We start from the raw sequence: 22,960 nt of genomic DNA, 5'->3' as shown, positions 1-22,960 counted from the left end.
GCAACAAATTGCCCGTGCCGCACAAACGATGGGGGCGGGTGCCATTGCAAATGCGATCGCACGACATATCGACACGTGTAAAGCAGGCTTTAGCCAAGTGAGTATCATTTATATGTGTCTTGTGCTCTGAGGTCTGAAAAGATCTCATAGCATAATAATGCCAGTAGAATGTCCATCTGTACTGAATTCACATTTCGGCAGATTTGCTCTTCCTGAGCCGTTTATATAGTGTTCGCTCTGGTTGGATTTCCAATAATTTTCAAATATATGACATATATGCTTTTTGTGTAGTAATGGAGTCCCTCATAGTTGATGAATAACTAAATGTGGGAGAAATAAAACAATTTCTAGTTAGTTTTCTATGTGGGAGCTGTGAGTCATTCCATATAGTTACGTATGACTCTTATAGTCTTCATTTTAATATCAGTTCATGTATTGTTCCTGGTTTCTGTTTTCATTAGTTGCTTTTCTTTACAAGATGTAGGGAATATGTAATTTCAGATAGGAAGTGACAACAGGAACTCCACATGACATTTGTTTCATTTCTTAGCATGATATGGCTCACACAGAAGCAGGCAGTTGCTGGGAGATAGAACAAATCTGATGGAGGTGTAATGTGGTAGACTAGCAAGTAGGAATGAAAGGTTAATGAGCTGGGGGCGTATAGAAGTCAATGGAGGTAATAAGGTGTCCTATAAGTTTTGCTTGGGTAATTACTTTATGGCCATATAGCAGCAAGAATATTTTTGTTTCAATCTGTGTTTATTTTTGCAGGCTCTATTGAACAGTATAATAAAAGCTAATTGCCTGTAAAGCAGTTTTACTTCATTGTTAGTTCATAGGAAACACATCAAAGAATAGAAAACAATGTAGCCGTGTAGGAGGCCCGAAAAAGGCAGGAATTACCATAGAGCAGCTGTCACGCTAGGTACAGGGATGTACCAAGCGAACGACGAAAGGGAAGGGAAGAGAAACCCTGTGTATAGGGAAAGGAAAAATGGTGAACCCTGACCAAACCTACTGCTGGTCCCTAGGGTCCCTCATCACCCTATATAGGTTTCGCACCTATGCACCGAGTCGGATACCTGACCGTAGGTATCTCTAGTGCTGGGCCCTAAACAGGGAACGGATAGGATAAGCTCTTCGTCAACCCCACTAACACTATAGACGACACAAGGAGGACACACGGGGAAAATGCATGAACTACTTATCTACAGATGACACAGGTAGAAGTTCAGCAAAGTTTTCAGCAACGATACCACAGAGGAGTGCATGCCACCTGCTTCAAAATAAGGCTGCAATGAACTTAAAATATCACCAGCATCAGTCCAAAGAAGGAAGGGGTATATAAGCTCCAAGATAATGCTGATGATCAGCAGCTGGGTGGAAGGCGATCTCCTGCTGGGTCCAAAAGGGGGAGAGATGAATCTTGCAGGAAAGCTACCAGTACCAATGAATACTGACAGCAGGAACAATAGAAATTCAGGGAGCATTCTGTGCAGCAAAACGCTGTGACCTTCTATAGCCAGAAACCACATGACTGTCTGTCACCCGTGACACAATTGTGACAGCAGTGGTCCCCAATCTTTTTTACCATGAGAGCTATATTCAGCTCTGAGAGATTGTCGCAAGCCACATTGGAGGAAAAGCATTTATGTTATGGATAATTTATAGCCATATGGTGACCAATGACGGATAACTGGTCATTAAAGGGGTATTCTGACCAAGCTTACTTCTATATCTGGAAGGTAAGCAGTACCAGGGATGTAATGTCACGCCTACATTTACCTACCGATGGCATACAAATCCTGGGATGTATTGGGACATCACCAGTACCTCTCATTTCCCGTTATGAAAGTAAGTGGAGCCGAATAACCCTTGAAGGTGTTGTCCATCGAACAAAGTTCATTTTAATTAATAGATTTTGTAATAATAATAATTTATACAATTGAATGTGTTTAAAAAAAAATGTTCCTGTGCTGAGATAATCTTACATATGAGACACTACTATGTAATGCATGTGTCTAACCGTACAGGGACATGTTGTGATCACCTCATTTTCTGAATGGGGGAGTAAGTAAAAAAATATACAGACATTACACCTTGGGTTTCCAAATTATTCTTTCTTTGAGGTAAAACATTAAAGAAAAAAAAAACCAGGCAGGCAGTAAAACAAGCTTTACTTCACAAAAAGAACCAACTGTGATCCTGTGCTGTAATGTCTGTATACTCTTTTACGTCCTCTCCTACCCAGGAGCTGTGGTATGATCAGACCATGTTCCTGTATGGTCAGACACAGCCATTACACAGTACACAGCAGGGATACATATATAAGATTATCTCAGCATAAGAACATTTTTTTAAACATGTCTAGTTGGGCAAATTATTATTTCAAAATTTATAGATTAAAATCAACTTTAAAATTAACTTTGGGCATGAGAAAAGCCCTTTAAGTAAGGCAAAATGACACAAAAGTTACAATAAACTTTGATCCATGTTTACAAAAATTATTCCGTCACTACTAACTGCTTAATTGGGAGATGAGCAGCAGAGTGATGTCACATCTACAGATACCTGTCTGAGCAAATGTATCATCAGCAGAAGTTTGTCACCTGTCCTGATAAATAGGAAAGGTGAACAATATCTGCTGATAACACCTGCATCTCATGATGCACCACTCACCTCCTGATACAGAATTGAGTGGAGCCAGAATAATCTTCAAAAAAAATTAACAGTAATTTATGTAAAATTACCATCCTTATGACCTCCCAACAAATAACTATTGCTGTAATATGGAAGACTATAAGTTTGCAGAGCCATATGAATGCATCGTGCCTCGTCATACCTAGGAGTACATGTGATTGCAGCTTGGCGTATGCAGTCGGCAAGTATCCAGATGTAACAAGCTAGAAGAGAGAGACACGCTGAGGATTGGGACTGTGTCACTAGCAAGGAGAAGGAGGCAGTTTGAGAGCTTCTCTACAAGCTTTATGTGGCTTGTCCTCTATCTCTACTTTTCGCAACTCATGTCAATCTGTCATAACCAAATGTAGGGGTCTTTGCTAGAGACAGAAGAGATCAAAAGTCCAAACCCTACAACATGTTTTGATGCCACTAGAGACAGTTTTATGCAAATTTGGGCCTTGGGCAAAAGTTCCACTTGAGATTTCATCACAAATGCGGAAGAGAGGGAGAGCGTGATCTCTCCATCTCTTCCATTTTCAGCCTGTGTGTATATCGCACTGCACTTAGATGTCATCCGAGTGCAGTCTCATGTTTCACTCCCACCCATAGACTTGTAAGGGTGCAAGTGATCCAAACTGACAGGCAGTCACAGCATTCTCTGATTTTATCCTCAGTCCGATTAGGGCTGAGGAAAAACTTGCAGATCTGAGCTGCACCATTGTCTGAAATGGAGCCGAGTGCAGTGCGGGATTTTCTCGCATTGCACTCATGCGAGTCATACACCAGTGTGAGCGTATCCTATTTCATTAAAAGGTGCACACCACTTAATGTACAGTGGAACCTTGGTTAATGAGAACAATCCGTTCTGGGAGTGTGCTTGTTAACCAAGTTACTCGTTCAGCAAAGCAAGATTTCCCATAGGAAATCATTGCAATGCAGACAAATTGTTCCACAACTTGTTAAATGTCCCATCCTGGTCCCCTATTGTGCCATTCCACACACGCACAAACACACACAAACACGTACAAACACGCACAAACTCACACAAACACACGTACACACACATATTATGCTCACCTTACCTTCCGTTCCATCGCGGTCTCCTGGGACTTGCTGTTCGCTGGTACGGGCTGTGTATCGGGTTACCATCGCGACGAAGGCGGAACTTCTGCTGCCAGAGCGCTGACGTCAAAGGCAGCACCCGCTAGCCTCTGATTGGCCAGCGCGCTGCCTTTGAGTATCGGTGACTGCCGAAGTTCCTGCCTCGTCGCGTTGGTTGCGGATACACATCCTGGAGTGGCGAACTACAGGACTCAGGAGGCCGGCGATGAAACAGAAGGTACTGTACACATATTATGCTCACCTTACCTTCCTTTCCATCGACGGCCTCCTGGGTCTTGTAGTTCTACAAGAACCATGAGGCCAGCAATGGAACGGAAGGTAAGGTGAGCATAATACTGTATGTGTGTGCGTGCGTGTTTGTGTGTGCGTGTTTGTGTGTGTTTGTGCGTGCTTGTGTGCGTTTGTGTGGACTGTAAGAGCGGGTCAGAGCATGGTGGATGTATGGAACCGGAAGTGTGTGCGGTGAGTATTTTGCTCGTACAGCAAGGCTTTCTCGTAAACCGAGTTACAAATTTACAGAAAGCTTTGCTTGTTAAGCGAGGTTCCACTGTATTAGCAATCTTACAAGTGCCGTGCGACTTTGGCAGAAATGCATATTGTGAGACTGTGACCGGGGTTATCTATGACGGCCGGTATGTCTCGCCCCGGTTGTGCTCACTCCATGATAGAAAGTAAATCCACTCTAGGGTTAATGCTGTTTCCCTACAGGCTGAAGGAAGGGTTAAATAGAATCAGGAACAAGGGCAGGTGTGCCGGGTGTGGGGGAGTGAACAGAACTCCCTGAGCTCTCTGCTGGAGAGGCATATGTATATTGTTGTGGACTTTTGTTTGGACATTAAAACAGTGTGCTGTGAACCTTAATGCCTGGATCCCGTGTCTTCTGCTGCGCAGCCGACCGTGCTACCTCACATATGGTGGAGAATCGGCGGGCATGACAGCCGGTGAGGTGTAGCATCCATCCCTGGTGACCCAGTAGCACATGTCCTGGATTCGAGCGGCTATACTACAGCCCAAACCCGGCGACGCCATGGAGGGCATACTAAGGCAGCAGCAACAGACTAATGCACAGCTACAAGAGGCTAATGCACAGCAGCAACAGACCAATGCACACCTGCTCCGGGCGTTGGAACGTCAGCAGCAATCCTTGCAAGCGCAGGACAAAAGGCACCAAGAACAGCTGGTTCAGGCCAATACACATCAGCAGCAAGCCTTGCAATTGCAGGAACAAAGACATCAAGAACAGATGGTTCTCCTGGCCAAGTCGATCCGTGCCGGACCGGCAGCAACAACCCCGGGACCGGGTAACGACGGCAGCGTCCGGAAAGCGGTGAGACAAGCGTTGCAAAAGATGACCCCGGGGGATGATGTGGAAGCGTTCCTGGCGGTGTTTGAGCGGGTGGCCGAGCGGGAAAAGCTGCCGACCCCCCAGTGGGCTGAGGTATTGTCGCCCTATCTGACGGGGGAACCCCAAAAAGCGTACCTGGACCTCTGTACCGAGGACGCCATTGACTATGTGACCCTGAAAGCCGAAATACTGGCTCGGTTGGGGGTGAATACCTATGTACGGGCTCAGCGGGTAAATCAGTGGTTCTATGAGGAAGCCAAACCCGTACGCTCCCAGGCCTATGACTTGTTGCATCTTGTAAAAAAGTGGTTGCAGCCTGACACTCTGAGCCCGGTGCAAATGGTGGAAAGGGTAGTAGTGGATCGTTTTGTGCGCACTTTACCCATCACCGTTCAACGGTGGGTCGGACAGGGTGACCCAAGTACCCTGGACCAATTAGTGTCCCTGGTAGAGCGGCATGTGGCTACGCAGGACTTGATACGGGACACTGAGACTTTGCGTACCGCCCGTCGGTCCGGCCCCTCCAAGCCTAGGGCCAAGGTCCCACCGCTGACAACGGTGCAGGAGTCCCCTACCGTCCCGTCTGAGGCCGCGGCCGCCATTCCTGAGGTCCGGAAGGTTCTGTACCCTAAACGACAACCCGTCAAGGGGGTTTCCGTCCTCATTAGATGTTGGCGGTGCCAGCGGGTGGGACATATGGAAGCCCAGTGTCCACTCACCACGGAGCCCATGGATTGTGGGGTTACCCGGCGGGGTTCAATGTATGCTCAGGTGGTGTGTACCGCTGACCTGGTCTCCCCAGAGACGGAGCCCCACTTGTGCCAAATACAGGTGAATGGATGTCCGGTTACAGGATTGTTGGATTCCGGAAGCTTAGTGACCCTTGTGCGATCCACCTTGAAGGCTAAAGTAAAGGCCACAGGCCGTACCGTGGGGGTGGTTTGCATACATGGGGACCGCCGCGACTATCCCACGGGAATTGTCACCATCACAGCACCTTGCGGTCAGGTGCAACATGAGGTGGGACTTCTTAACACTCTTCCTTATGACGTGATCCTAGGAAGGGATCTGCCCTATTTTTGGACTTTATGGAGGGGACCCCCTAAGTCCCCTCAGATATTGGTCAGTCCGGGACCTGAGCCCTACAATCCTGAATCCGGGACACCTGCCGTAGGGGTCACCATGATAGGGACAGAGTGTGAACCCGATAGGTCACCCCTAGAGGTATTGGCAGGAGAGGCTGAGATGGTCGAGCCCATCCCGGAGTTGGAGGCGTCCCCGGATACGTTTGGGACAGCCCAACTCCAGGACCCTACGTTAATACATGCCCGGAGTCGGGTGACAGTAGTTGACGGGGTGGCACAGCTGCCTGGTGCCCAGGTAAGGTACCCCCATTTCGCTCTTAAGCAGGATTTACTCTACCGGGTAGATGAAATACGGGGCGTGGGGGTAGAACAGTTGGTGGTGCCCCAGCCGCATCGCCGGCGGGTCCTCGACTTGGCTCATAAACACCTGATGAGTGGCCACCTAAGGGTCAAGAAAACGCAGGAGCGAATATTGCAAAGGTTCTATTGGCCCAGGGTCTTTGGGCAGGTAAAACGGTTCTGCGAAACCTGCCCGGAGTGTCAGCTTACCGCACCCCTGACCCATTTTCGCAGTCCGTTGGTACCGTTACCCATTATAGAAGTCCCTTTTGAACGGATAGGGATGGATCTGGTGGGGCCCCTCGTAAAGTCCGCTCGAGGGCACCAACACATCCTAGTGATCGTTGACTATGCCACCCGGTATCCCGAGGCGATACCTCTCAGACATACTGCAGCAAAGCTTATAGCTCGGGAGTTGTTTGCTGTGTTCTGCCGGGTAGGGTTGCCCAAGGAGATCCTTACGGATCAGGGGACCCCATTCATGTCTAAAGTGACCAAAGAGCTATGCCGGCTACTCCAGATCAAGCAGTTGCGTACGTCTGTGTATCATCCTCAAACGGACGGTTTAGTCGAGCGTTTCAATAAAACCCTGAAAACCATGCTAAAAAGGGTGATTTCAAAAGACAGGAAAGACGGGGATATGATGCTTCCCTATTTGATGTTTGCCATACGAGAGGTGCCACAGGCATCCACGGGGTTTTCGCCTTTTGAATTGTTATACGGGCGACATCCCCGGGGATTGTTGGACCTGGCAAAGGAAACATGGGAGCAAGAGCCCACCCCCATAAAAGTGTGATTGAACATATTTTGGGTATGCAGAACCGCATAAGCGCGGTCATGCCAATTGTGAAGGAGCATTTACAGGAGGCTCAGGCCGCGCAAAGCGGCCGCTACAATAGACAAGCCACCGTGCGGACCTTTAAACCCGGGGATCGGGTGTTGGTATTAATCCCCACGGCGGAGAGTAAATTCCTGGCTCAGTGGCAAGGCCCCTACGAGATAAAGGAAAGAGTCGGGGTGGTTAACTATAAAGTATTGCAGCCCGGTAGGTGGAAACCTGAACAAATATACCATGTCAACCTATTAAAACCTTGGCAGGAACGGGAAAGCCTGATGGCTGTTTTTTCCCCACCTCCCTCCTCTTCGGGTCGTTCACATCTGGCTCCAGCGACCTCCGGAGAGGACGAACCGGAAGTAAGGATTGGAGAAGCCCTCACCAAGACACAGAGGCGAGAGGCCAGACGGTTGGTTCAGCAGAACCCCGATGTCTTCTCCGAGCTGCCCGGTAGGACCAGTCTGATACGACATGATATTGTCACCGAGCCCCACCTGAAGGTACGCCTGAAGTCATACCGGGTACCGGAGGCTCGACGACAAGCCATATCGGAGGAAGTAAAGACAATGTTACGCCTGGGGGTCATCGAAAAATCCCAGAGTGAATGGGCTAGTCCGATTGTAATAATACCAAAACCCGATGGCTCCTTAAGGTTCTGCAATGACTTTAGGAGATTGAACGAAATATCCAAGTTCGATCTCTACCCCATGCCCCGGGTGGATGAGCTGATTGATAGGCTGGGACAGGCGCGGTATTTTACCACGCTCGACCTGACCAAGGGGTACTGGCAGGTGCCACTGACGGAGTCCGCCAAGGAGAAAACCGCTTTTGTTACGCCGGAGGGTCTCTTCCACTATGTTGTCTTGCCTTTTGGGTTACATGGCGTTCCGGCCACGTTCCAGAGGTTGATGGACTTAGTGCTGGAACCCCACCAGGCGTATGCATCAGCGTACCTTGATGACATCATTATTTACAGCTCCGATTGTCAGACCCACTTGGAACAGGTACAAGCGGTGGTGGACGCGCTTCGAACAGCCAGCTTGACAGCCAATCCCAAGAAATGTGCGTTGGGACTCACGGAAGCCCGCTACTTGGGCTACGTGATAGGCCAAGGAGTGATTAAGCCCCAAGTTAACAAGGTTGAGGCGATCCAGAAGTGGCCTAGACCCCTGACCACGAAGCAGGTTAGGGCCTTCCTGGGTATCGTGGGGTACTACAGGAGGTTTGTAAAGGATTTTGCGGGACTATCAGCCCCCTTGACGGACCTTCTCAAAGGCAAGAAGTCCGTCATGGTGCGCTGGACTCCGCAGGCCGAGGACTCCTTCCGGGCCCTGAAGGGGGTCCTGTGCGGACAGCCCGTTCTTGTACACCCTGATTTCCGGAAGGAGTTCATAGTACAGACTGACGCCTCAGAGGTCGGCCTGGGGGCCGTGCTGTCTCAGGTGGTTCAGGGGGAGGAACACCCCGTCACCTTCTTGAGTAGGAAGCTCACCCCTCCCGAGCGGAATTATAGCGTAGTGGAGAAGGAGTGCCTGGCGATCAAGTGGGCCTTGGAGTCCCTACGCTATTACCTGCTGGGACGGCAGTTTCGCTTGGTGACGGATCACTCTCCACTGGTCTGGATGAGGTCCGCCAAGGAATGGAATGCCCGGGTTAGCCGGTGGTTCCTTTCTCTGCAGAACTTCCGGTTTACGGTTGAACACCGGGCCGGTAGGTTGCAGGGCAACGCTGATGCCTTGTCCCGCGGCCCGTGTTTGGTGGCAGGAGTTCAACCCCGCTCGCATGAACTGAGGGGGTGGTATGTGAGACTGTGACCAGGGTTATCTATGACGGCCGGTATGTCTCGCCCCGGTTGTGCTCACTCCATGATAGAAAGTAAATCCACTCTAGGGTTAATGCTGTTTCCCTACAGGCTGAAGGAAGGGTTAAATAGAATCAGGAACAAGGGCAGGTGTGCCGGGTGTGGGGGAGTGAACAGAACTCCCTGAGCTCTCTGCTGGAGAGGCACATGTATATTGTTGTGGACTTTTGTTTGGACATTAAAACCGTGTGCTGTGAACCTTAATGCCTGGATCCCGTGTCTTCTGCTGCGCAGCCGACCGTGCTACCTCACAATATATACACACATGTATATAAACACAGCACATTCACACGTGTATATACACACAGCACAAACACATATGTACAGCGGGTGAAATAATTATTGAACACATCACCGATTTTCTAAGTAAATATATTTCTAAAGATGTTATTGCCATAAAGTTCTCACCAGATGTCGGTAACAACCCATCCAATCCACACAGGCAAATAAATCAAACCATAGCTGTCCATAAAATAATTTATATGTAATAATGAGAATTAACACAGGGAAAAATATTGAACACATACAGAAAGAGAGGTGCAAAAAGCCATGGAAAGTCATGACACCAGCTGAAATCTATCAGTAGTTAAAAAGCAATCCTGCCACTTATTGAAAAATATCTGCTAGTTCACCTGATTGCCTATAAAAAATGTCTCATTTCCAACATGTTCACAAGAAACATTTCATGATGGGTAAAACCAATGAGCTGTCTCATATTGTTGCAAAATATACTAATTTCATTTGTTTCAGTAGTTCTAAAATACTGAAGCCTCTAGAGAGCACTTTTGGGGCCATAATCCAGAAGTGGAAGGAACATAATTTCACCATAAACCATCCACGACTTAGGGGCACTTTGCACTTTTCACACAACGACATCGCAAGCCGATGCTTGCGATGCCGAGCACGATAGTCCCCGCCCCCGTCGCAGCAGCGATCTCTTGTGATAGCAGCCGTAGCGTACATTATCGCTACGGCAGCTTCACATGGACTCACCTGCCTTGCGACGTCGATCTGGCCGGCGACCTGCCTCCTTATTAAGGGGGTGGGTCGTGCGGCATCATAGCGACGTCACACGGCAGGCGGCCAATAGAAGCGGAGGGGCGGAGATGAGCGGGACATAAACATCCCGCCCACCTTCTTCCTTCCGCATAGCCGGCGTGAGCTGCAGGACGCAGGTAGGAGATGTTCCTCGCTCCTGCGGCTTCACACACAGCGATGTGTGCTGCCGCAGGAACGAGGAACAACATCGTACCTGTCGCAGTCGTGTAATTATGGAATTCCCAGACACTACACCGATGATACGATTACGACGATTTTGTGCTCGTTAATCGTATCATCTAGGATTTACACACTACGATGTCGAGTGCGACGCCGGAAGTGCGTCACTTTCGACATGACCCCTCTGACATCGCACCTGCGATGTCGTAGTGTGCAAAGTGCCCCTAAGTGCCCCCCGCAAGATTTCATACTCAGCAGTGGAAAAAATTATCAGAACAGTTGTCCAAGAGCTAAGGACCTCCTGTGGAGAACTTCAGAAAGATTTGGAATCAGCAGGTACATTTGTTTCAAAGAAAACAATAATAATAATGCACTCATTTTCTATGGCCTGTATGCACGCTTACCATGCAAGACTCCATTGCTGATCAAAAAAGCATATTCAAGGACATTTAAAGTTTACTCAGCAACATCTAGACAAGCCTATGAAATACTGGACAAATATAGTCTCTTGAGATGAGACCAAAATTGAACTCTTTGGATGCCATAATACACACCATGTGTGGGGGCCAAAAGGCTATGCATATCAACCCAGAAAAAACAAAAGTTTGGAGGCGGGATAATCATGGTTTGGGTCTATTTTTCAACAAACAGCATATGCAGACATCATATAATTGAAGGAAGCATGGAATGGACAATGTACCAAGACATTCTTGATACAAATCTGCTTCCATCTGCCAGGATGATGAAAGTGAAACAAGGGTGGATCTTTCAGCAAGACAATGATCCCAAACACACAGATTTGAAGAGTGTTTGTGTGGAAGAATGGACCAAAATTATACCTGAGCTATGCATACAACTAGTTTCTCCATACAGGAAGCGTCTTGAAGCTGTCATCACCAACAAATGCTTTTGTATGAGGTATTCAGGACATACACAACACAGTTTGGCAATCTTCTTGTCCGAGAGACCACTATCGATGATCTGGATGATACTGTTTCTCTTTTCTTAGGAAATCATCTTCATGGCTGCTCCTCAATTCACACCAGTGACCTTTTACTTGATAATTAGCCTAATAACACATTGAGCTATTAGGGAACGTAAGAACAAGTCGTCATTTGTAGTAAACAAGAATCTGCATAACTAGTCATATCCTAAATAGTTGCAAGTCACATTCATGTAGAAGATAGCCATGATGATTGTCTATAAAATGAGGGAAGTCTCACGTTCAAAGTTATTGTGAATGGTGAGGTATGGAACCTGAAAGTCAAAAGTTCAAAACATTATTAGGCTTTTGGTAGTCAGTGTACATCACTAAATTTATGGACATCTGTGGTTTGATTTCTTTGCCTGTGGGGATTGGATTGGTTGTTACAAACATTTAGTGAGAAATTAATCTCAAAAGCAATTTACCTCATTTTTGTTCTGCAGCGTTTTTTCTGCCAAGTGATGCTGTTTTTGTTGCAGAAAATCAGCAACGTGGGAACATACTTTTTTTCCAAGCTGTACAATGACTACTTTACATTATATCACAGTGTCATGGATAAACACACAGCAAATACATACACATCTATACACACACACACACACACACACACACACACACTACAGAGAACTTACCAGCCTATCTTCTTTTCAGTTCTTTTAGATTACAGCAGGGTAAAGGACCTTGACATCAGGGTCACATAACTTTAATGTCACCAAAGGTCCTGCTGCAGTCTTAAGCCTGCTTTACACCTTACAATTTCGCATACGATATCGTATGCGATGTGACCCGCCCCCATGGTATGTGCGGCACGTTCAGTTTGTTGACCGTGTCACACAAACGATTCTTTCCCGTCACACGTACTTCCTACCATACGACCTCGATGTGGGCGGCGAACATCCACTTCCTGGAGTGGGAGGGATGTTCGGCGTCACAGCGACGTCACGCGGCAGCCGACCAATAGAAGCGGAGGTGCGGAGATGAGCGGGACGTAAACATCCTGCCCACCTCCTTCCTTCTGCATTGCCGGCGGGAGCCGCGGGACGCAGGTAAGCTGCTGTTTATCGTTCCCGGGGTGTCACACACTGCGATGTCTGCTACCTCGGGAACATTGAACAACCGGTCGTTCAATTTTTAGTAATTGAACGACGTGTATGCGATCAACGTTTTAACGTTCATTCGCAATCGCACGGAGGTTTCACATGCTACAATGTAACTAACGATGCCGGATATGCGTCACTTACGACGTGACCCCGCCGACACATCGTTAGATAAATTGTAGCATGTAAAGCCCGCTTTAACCTCAGAAACTATACTGATAACAGATATCTTGTATTATCACTGCAGTTTCTGCTTGGAATGCTGAGAGCCCCTAAGAGGGGTGTGTCCCTGGGCAATTAACCTTCCAACCACCCATTGCACTTATCACCAGGAGCGCAAGCTTGAGATATACCTATATAGTGATTCCCCTGGTATATTTTATACCTTATAAATGGGCATGCATTATGTATATTTATAAAATTCACATGTACAATATATTTTTAGATACATGTTGCAGTGAAGACAGAGGTCAGAGACTAGTCACCGCATGCATTCATCAGAGCAGTAATGACAAGAGGCAGCCCTGCCAGCAATTACAAGCAGTAATTTATTGCATATCATCCAGCAGCTCTGGTCACTGGTTAGTGCTGTTTGTGGACTATTCAAATTGTCTCTCTCCAGCAAAGGAAACAAACTCTAGCGCAGTGCCACCTATTGGAAGTAGCGATCCTAAAAGTCAAATGTGGATTTTTAACAATCCTTTGCATATGACCCAGGATATATAAGCCAGATCAGAATCCCAATTTGCAGACACGGTGTTTCGGGGTGCTTGCCCCTAGTCAGTGCAAAGCATGGGGTGTCTGATCTGGCTCATGAGAAGCTTTGTGGGGACCACGGTAATTGTGGTAGGTGGCGCTGCGCTAGAGTTTGTCTCCTTTGCTGGAGAGACAATTTGAATATTCCCCAGAGGGGCGTGGCAGCTATAAGTCCCCTTAGTTTACTGGCAGCCAGACTGGCTTGCAAAGTCTCCTTAAGGAGAACATTGTTTCACCGTTTGTGGACTAGAAACCTGATCCTGCACCAACTAGACAGCATCAATGCCTTTTGATTCAGCGCTGTGTGTGCATATGCAGTTCTGCACAGGCTGTACATAGGAGCGCGGAGGAGGAGCTACGCAGGATATAGATGTGTGCAGCAACAAAGGCAGGAGACTGTGTGCATGCACTGAGCTTGTATAAATTGAAATAAACATTATAAAAATTGCCAACAAAACGCACTACCAGAGATATCGGATGCATCAAAGTGCCTATCAATGACCCGGCCCAGTGATAATGCGCCAAGATAACAGATCGCCAGTCAGACAGCAAGGGCATGCAAGTACCCGTGGGTCCGGGGAACCCCTGCTATATGATAACTATATCACTGAGGTTTGACTGAGATTTTTTTACGAAAAGAACGTGGTTTTACCATCAGTTTGTTAAAAAGTTGCTAAAATCTGAAACCCAATATGGACGATTTTTTTCATTGCAAAAACATTACCAAAACTGGGTATATTTACTAAATAGACAAAACGAACGCCATGATATAAATTCATCTTATTAAATTAGAATGGATCGAGCAGATTTTCTTTAGATTTCAGTTTTTATTTTTAAATGAAAGAATAGTACAATAGACTTATGTTTTTTTTTTAGGGGTTTGAGTTGAAAAAGAAACCCAACTAAACAAAGCCCAGCATTAGGATCTACATGGCCTTACACTTCTGGAAACTTTACTATGTACTGTAAGCTGCTGTCATAAAACCAAACTAAAGAGAAGTAACAAAGAACAGACTGTATTCCCAGAATGTTACACATTGCCAGAACCTGTTTGCTTTATTGAGCAGCCTTCACTGTTATTAAGACCAGCACGCTTTGTTCGCAGTGGTTGCCTGTAAAGGTTAGTCTGTCAAATGCTAGACATATTGTAACATTCTAGAAATTGGTGCCTGTGAAATCCTGGAAGCAAGGCAATGTTCATTTAGTTTATTTTGTTAACATTTGACATAAAATATATTACTGAATTTGTCGCTGATATCGTAAAATACCTAGATTACAAGATACCACCCCAGTTATAAATGTATTTCTTATGCAATCAAGATGTACAACAATTTAAATAGATCATCCGGTTTCCTGCTTGCTGGAGGCAGAGCGTTCCTTATTGGTCCACTGTCCAGGACTTTACACACTCAGGTGCGAAGATCCACTCGTTCCTGTAAGCCAGTTAAATCCTGCTGTCAAGGTGAGGAGCGCACCATTCCCGCTCGCATTGCAGCCTCTTATGTAGTCATGACAGCTGGAGGTCATGTGAAAACCGCTGTCACTGTCATGACCAGGGCCGGCTGGGACCAAAAAGCAAACCTGGCACACAAACCCCACCAGCCCACATACTATACCAGCCAGGGCCGGACTGGGACGAAAAAGCAGCCCTGGCACACAAACCCCACCAGCCCACATACTATAACAGCCAGGGCCGGACTGGGACCAAAAAGCAGCCCTGGCACACAAACCCCACCAGCCCACATACTATAACAGCCAGGGCCGGACTGGGACCAAAAAGCAGCCCTGGCACACAAACCCCACCAGCCCACATACTATAACAGCCAGGGCCGGACTGGGACCAAAAAGCAGCCCTGGCACACAAACCCCACCAGCCCACTTACTATGACACCCCCCAGCCCCGATCAGTGAATCTTGCATTTATGTTGTAATTCCCCTCACCAGTCACTTAAAGGAGTTATTTGAAAAGTCACATATGAAGTGTAGTAAGATTGACCACGGCTCCATTTGCATGGTGATCTTTAGAAATGCGATTTTCGGGATTGTGGAGATCCTAGTGGTCAGATCCACAATAAATGGAAAATCATCTCTATACAGAAGATAGGGGATAATTTCCAAACTTGGGATAACCCATTTAAACAGGTTTTTCCAAGATTTTTTTTTTATTAGCCCATAGGAATGTAGAAAATAGTAAACCAATTATGACTCTTCCGAAATCCGAAGACAGGACAGGAGAAGTGGTACTGTGCAGTGTATACAATACATACAGGATAATATGTCTACTGAGAATTACATCCATGTATAAAAAATATCCTGCTCACCCAATCTGCCTCATCCCAACAGACGGTGAACGGATAATAAGGAAGGTAGCTTGGCATTCACAAAGTGGTAAAGCCCTGTCACACACAGAGATAAATCTGCGGCAGATCTGTGGTTGCAGTGAAATTGTGGACAATCAGTGCTAGGTTTGTGGCTGTGTACAAATGGAGCAATATGTCCATCATTTCCCTGCAACCACATATCTGCCAAAGATTTATCTCTGTGTGTGACGGGGCCTGTAGAAGGATATCCAGCAATCACATTCCGGTCGTGATAAAAAATAATTTCTTTTATTTAATCCATATAAAAAAATATATTCATCCAATAATTAAATCCATTTAAAAAATCCAGTATAAGAAATGAAGCTGGAACATGTTTCAGACGATGTGTCCTTATTCACTCTCCAAAGGTGAAGTGGTACTGTGCAGTGTTTACATAGAAAATAATACAGGTACTGAGAATTACACCCAGTATACAGGACAGGAGAAGTGGTACTGTGCAGTGTATATATACAGAATAATACAGATACTGATAATTACACCCAGTATACAGGGCAGGAGAAGTGGTACTGTGCAGTGTTTACATACAAAATAATACAGGTACTGAGAATTACACCCAGTATACAGGACAGGAGAAGTGGTACTGTGCAGTGTATATATACAGAATAATACAGATACTGATAATTACACCCAGTATACAGGGCAGGAGAAGTGGTACTGTGCAGTGTATATATACAAAATAATACAGATACTGAGAATTACACCCAGTATACAGGACAGGAGAAGTGGTACTCTGCAGTGTATATATACAGAATAATACAGATACTGAGGATTACACCCAGTATACAGGACAGGAGAAGAGGTACTGTGCAGTGTTTACATACAAAATAATAGAGGTACTGAGAATTACACCTGATATACAGGACAGGAGAAGTGGTACGGTGCAGTGTGTATATATACAAAATAATACAGATACTGAGAATTACACCCAGTATACAGGGCAGGAGAAGTGGTACTGTGCAGTGTATATATACAGAATAATAAAGATACTGAGAATTACACCCAGTATACAGGACAGGAGAAGTGGTACTCTGCAGTGTATATATACAGAATAATACAGATAATGAGGATTACACCCAATATACAGGACAGGAAAGTGGTACTGTGCAGTGTATATATACAGAATAATACAAATACTGATAATTACACCCAATATACAGGACAGGAGAAGTGATACTGTGCAGTTGTTAGGGCCAGGTGGACGGGCAGACCCAGGAGGTGGATCCACTGGGCTGAACACCTCACCGAGGGCAAGGTGCCCGGTAGCCGGAGCACTAGCAGGACAGTCTGTTTAGAGGAGTGGAGTAAAGAAGTCCCTGGGACCACGGGGTCTCTGATGGTAGTCCGGGTGACGGGGCTCAGGTTCGGAGGCCGAGATGTCGTCAGGCAGAGTCCGGAACCAATGGAGCGAGAAGGCGGGTCACCACAGGGATCGGAGATGGCAGGAACTGACGGGATGGCAGGCCGTCACCGTTCGGGGTTCGGGTATCGTCAGGACCGGTTGGCGAGGCAGGAGCGGCTCTACGAGAGAGATAGGTGAGTATATCACAGACACAAGGAGACCTGACTCCTAGCTTAGAAAACACGAAGAACAGGCCCCGCCCACTTGGAAAGGATCCCCCTATATACCCAGTACCTGATCCTTCAATATCCTGTTGGAGGACACTGGCCCTTTAAGAAAGGGTCAATGACCGCGCGCGCGCCCTAATGTGCATGCGCGAGGCCCAGGTGCCAGAAGCCAGGGCAGGGAGCGGTGAACAGGAGGCAGGGGAGCCGGCCTGGAGCAGAGCTGCCGACGGGCGCCGGGAGCGGGGACCGGGCCGCCTGGGGACCGCAGGTGATGGGGGCTGGAGGCTGTGGAGCGGGGGACGCCTGACAGAGGAGCCGGGGAGCGAGGCAGGGAAGCCGGGGAGCGTGGCAGGTGAGCCGGGGAGCGAGGCAGGGGAGCCGGGAAGCAAGGCAGGGGACCCGGGGAGCGTGACAGCAGTGTATATATACAGAATAATACAGATACTGAGAATTACATCCTGATAAAAAAATCCAGCAATCCAGTCCACGGATTTTTTCTTTCCTAAAATATCAAACTTTTATTCAAAAATGCATATTAAAATAGTCCATGACAGGGTCAAACATGCCCAAAAAGAGGACGCGTTTCGAACAACACACAAGTTCTTAATCTGTCTCTAGACTATACCGATACGGATAATTACATCCAGTATACAGGACAGGAGAAGTGGTACTGTGCAGTGTATATATACACACAGAATAATACAGATACTGAGGATTACACCCAGTATACAGGACAGGAGAAGTTATACTGTGCAGTGTATATATACAGAATTATACAAATACTGATAATTACACCCAATATACAGGACAGGAGAAGTGGTAGGGTGCAGTGTGTATATACACAAAATAATACCGATACTGAGAATTACACCCAGTATACAGGACAGGAGAAGTGGTACGGTGCAGTGTGTATATATACAAAATAATACAGATACTGAGAATTACACCCAGTATACAGGACAGGAGAAGTGGTACGGTGCAGTGTGTATATATACAAAATAATACAGATACTGAGAATTACACCCAGTATACAGGACAGGAGAAGTGGTACTCTGCAGTGTATATATACAGAATAATACAGATACTGAGGATTACACCCAGTATACAGGACAGGAGAAGAGGTACTGTGCAGTGTTTACATACAAAATAATAGAGGTACTGAGAATTACACCTGATATACAGGACAGGAGAAGTGGTACAGTGCAGTGTGTATATATACAAAATAATACAGATACTGAGAATTACACCCAGTATACAGGGCAGGAGAAGTGGTACTGTGCAGTGTATATATACAGAATAATAAAGATACTGAGAATTACACCCAGTATACAGGACAGGAGAAGTGGTACTCTGTACTGGGTTCACACTATTTGGAGAATTTTCTCCTCGCTCCAAATATTCATGGCTGCTTTCTGTAATTTGCACAAAAACTACTTTTGAATCAGTAACTGGTGTATGCTGTTTAATAGTCCACTACTTTATGGAAACTCACTAAAAGCTTTGCATTCATATAAAGATCATATAAATGTTACTATAAATGTCATAACATTTTTCCTTAGGATTTAATGGGTGGCTGAATCTAACAGAAATTGATCCTGATGAAGAAGTTCAAGGGGAAATTCATTTGAAGATTGAAATATTTGGCAATGATTTGTCCAGGAAGCTTCGGTGTACAGTGTTTGAGGCAAGGTAAGATAAAAATAGGGCAATAGGTGGAGAGATTTGTCATATTTTCTGATTGCTATTGTTTTATTTTATATTACTAAAAATTAGTACTCTAAAGTTAAATGTAGTTTCTTCAATATTAACCACAGCATCTAACAGGTTAAATGGCCATGTTCAGAGTTATCTCCGATCCTGGCAATTTCAGCAGGATCCCAACGGTTCAGAACAGTCGGAATATAAGCATCACAAGCATAGCTCACCATGATGTACATGTACAGTGCTTTGCAAAAGTATTCGGCCCCCTTGAATTTTTCAACCTTTTCCCACATTTTAGGCTTCAAACATAAAGATAAAAATGCTAATGTTATGATGAAGAATCAACAACAAGGTGGACACAATTATGAAGTTGAATGAAATTTATTGCTTAGTTTAAACTTTTGTAAAAAAATAATAAACTGAAAATTGGGGCGTGCAATATTATTCCGCCCCTTTACTTTCAGTGCAGCAAACTCACTCCAGTTCATTGAGGATCTCTGAATGATCCAATGTTCTCCTAAATGACTGATGATGATAAATATAAGCCACCTGTGTGTAATCAAGTCTCCCTATAAATGCACCTGCTCTGTGATAGTCTCAGTGTATTGTTTAAAGCACAGAGAGCATCATGAAGACCAAGGAACACAACAGGCAGGTCCGTGATATTGTTGTGGAGAAGTTTAAAGTTAGATTTGGTTACAAAAAGATTTCCACAACTTTAAACATCCCAAGAAGCACAGTGCAAGCGATCATATTGAAATGGAAGGAGTATCATTCCACTGCAAATCTACCAAGACCCAGCCATCCATCCAAACTTTCATCTCAAACAAGTAGAAGACTGATCAGAGATGCAGCCAAGAGGCCCATGATCACTCTGGATGAACTGCAGAGATCTACAGCTGAGGTGAGAGAGTCTGTCCATAGGACATACAATCAGTCATACACTGCACAAATCTGGCCTTTATGGAAGAGTGGAAATAAGAAAGCCATTTCTCAAAGATACCCATAAAAAGTGTTGTTTAAAGTTTGCCATAAGCCACCTGCAAGACACAGCAAACATGTGGAAGAAAATGCTCTGGTCAGGTGAAACCAAAATCATACTTTTTGGGCACAATGCCAAACAATATGTTTGACTTAAAAGCAACACAGCTCATTACCCTGAACACACCATCCCCACTGTCAACATGATGGTGGCAGCATCATGGTTTGGGCCTGCTTTTCTTCAGCAGGGACAGGGAAGATGGTTAAAATTGATGGGAAGATGGATAGAGCCAAATGCAGGGCCATTCTTGAAGAAAACCTGTCGGAGTCTGCAAAAGACCTGAGACTGGGATGGAGATTTGTCTTCCAGCAAGACAATGATCCCAAACATAAAGCAAAATCTACAATGGAATGATTCACAAATAAACATATCCAGGTGTTAGAATGGCCAAGTCAAAGTCCAGACCTAAATCCAATCGAGAATCTGTGGAAAGAGCTGAAAACTGCTGTTCACAGACACTCTCCATCCAACCTCACTCAGCTTGAGCTGTTTGTAAAGGAAGAATGGGCAAGAATTTCAGTCTCTCGATGTGCAAAACTGATACAGACATACCCCAAGCAACTTGCAGCTGAAATCGCAGCAAAAGGTGGCGCTACAAAGTATTAACTTAAAGGGGCCGAACAATATTGCACACCCCACTTTTCAGTTTATTATTTTTTATAAAAGTTTAAAATAAGCAATAAATATGGTTCACCTTCACAATTATGTCCCACTTGTTGTTGATTCTTCACAATAACATTAAAATTTTGTATCTTTATGTTTGAAGCCTGAAATATGGGTAAAGGTTGAAAAACTCAAGGGGGGCGAATACTTTTGCAAGGCATTATATATTGATCTCCTTTTACCTTACAAAGTTTTCCAGGAAGTAAGAGGTCATCTCTAAGTGGAAGTATAAACATACTTTTGTGTTCTTTGGCTTCTCGAAAACAACTGTGGGGTAAAAGAAAACATACCAATCACTCTAAAGGAATTCCTTAAGGTGTAATTTCCAAAATTGGAACACTTTTTTGGGGGGGCTTGCACTGTATTTGTACCTCATAAACTGTGTAAATGAAGATTGGGTCCAAAAACCAATGCAACAAAATCTTTGCTCTAAAAGCCAGTTTGGGCCTTCGCTTTATAATCTCATACGATGCGGTATATTAACGCGGTTTGATGAAACAACAATACATGTTGTTTGGTTATTTTTTGTGATTAATGAAAAAATGTTCACATTTTAAAACTACAAATCATTATAAAAAAAAGTGTCATATTATTTTGATGGTCCAATTCTATAAAATTCTATGAAACATTTGTGGGACCAAAATGCTCACTACAACTCTAAAAAAATCCCATTGTAGGGTACATTTCACATGATAAAGTCCTTTTAGTGGTAATTCCTAGGGGAGCTTTGCACACTACAACATCGCAGGTGCGATGTCGGTGGGGTCAAATCGAAAGTGACGCACATCCGGCGTCGCCGTCGATATCGTAGTGTGCTAATCCTTTTTTATACGATTAACGAGCGCAAAAGCATCATTATTGTATCATCGGTGTAGGGTCCGACATTTCCATAATGTCGGTGCAGCGATAGGTACGATGTTGTTTCTCGTTCCTGCGGCCGCACACATCACTGTGTGTGAAGCCGCAGGAGCGAGGAACATCTCCTACCTGCGTCCCGGCTGGAATGCGGAAGGACGTAGGTGGGTGGGATGTTTACATCCCGCTCATCTCCGCCCCTCTGCTGCTATTGGCCGCCTGTCGTGTGACGTCGCTATTACACTGCACAACCCGCCCCCTTAGGAAGGAGGCGGGTCGCCGGCCAGAGCGACGTTGCAGGGCAGGTAAGTGCGTGTGAAGCTTCCGTAGCGATAATGTTCGCTACGCCAGCTATCACAAGATATCGCTGCTGCGACGGGGGCGGGGACTATCGCGCTCAACATCGCAGCATCGGCTTGCGATGTCGCAGAGTGCAAAGTACCCCTTATGCTTCAATGCCTCAATAGCTTTGTAAACCAATAATAGCTTATAATAGAAGAAGAATTAGGGTACAAAATATAGAGTTGCTTTCTTTTATTAATATCTGCTGCGTAAGAGAAAAAAAATGTATAAATACTGAGTATGTACCAAAGAAGATAAGGTAAAAATGTCACATCCATTGCTGTCCTAAAGGATTGAGAAATGTACTAAATGTTGTTTTGAATAGTTTAAAGGGAATCTGTCAGTAAGATCAAGCCCCCTAATCCACATATGTGAACATGAAGGAAATGTAAATCCATCAACAATTTTATATCTTTTGACTGTTGCTGCATTTCTGAATACTTAGCGTTTTATATCATAAGCAAATACGTTATTTAGTGCTCTGGGCATGACAGAGCACTTAAATTAGCCTTTGTCATCTGAGGGTTATTTTTCTTCATAGCACCAGCCTCTTTGGCTTTATTGCTAGCTTACTGTTTGATTTCCTTGCTTGGTGCAAAGTCAGACAGTGAGCTATCAATAATGCTAAGGAGGCTGAAGCTGTGCGAGGAAACAGCCTCAAGCAGCAAAAGGTAGTTAAGTGCTCTATCACCCCCCCAGAACACATAATGCTTCATTGCTTATGAATTAAAATGCCGCTTACCCTGGAATGCAGCAACAGATAAAAGATATATGTCAATGGATTTACATTTCAAAAACTTGCATGCCATATATGCATTTATTGTTTTGTTATTTTTAGAGGAGGGGGAAGGGGTTACTGACAGAATTATAAGGAGTTTATCATTTCCTCAACACACTTCAGTACTGAATTGTCCCTAAGAAAAAACAGGTCATAAGCATTCTAACCGCCTAAAAAGGGGGTATGTTAGCTAAATTAATAGTTGCTGTTTTTATTAATAACAACAATTTTGTGAGCTATGACTATGTAACAATCAGAATAAGGTTTTTCACAAATAAGCACATAATATATTGGTCACGGGTAT

General features: G+C 45.2%; 1 protein-coding gene across 2 annotated transcripts in view; it reads left to right on the top strand.

Moving 5' to 3' along the window:
* Window positions 1-22,960, top strand: part of LOC142291618 (ras GTPase-activating protein 4-like) — a 352,484-nt gene that overhangs the window by 180,981 nt on the left and 148,543 nt on the right. For both annotated transcript variants that reach the window (XM_075336273.1, XM_075336274.1), the window contains exon 5: window positions 18,835-18,964. In XM_075336273.1, coding sequence (XP_075192388.1) covers window positions 18,835-18,964 — 130 coding nt within the window. The remainder of the gene's footprint in view (window positions 1-18,834; window positions 18,965-22,960) is intronic.

The sequence above is a fragment of the Anomaloglossus baeobatrachus genome, chromosome 2 (assembly GCF_048569485.1).
Source record: "Anomaloglossus baeobatrachus isolate aAnoBae1 chromosome 2, aAnoBae1.hap1, whole genome shotgun sequence".
NCBI classification, from domain to species: Eukaryota; Metazoa; Chordata; class Amphibia; order Anura; family Aromobatidae; genus Anomaloglossus; species Anomaloglossus baeobatrachus.
Note: the sequence above shows the minus strand (reverse complement) of the source record. Positions and strands in the feature narration are given on the sequence as shown.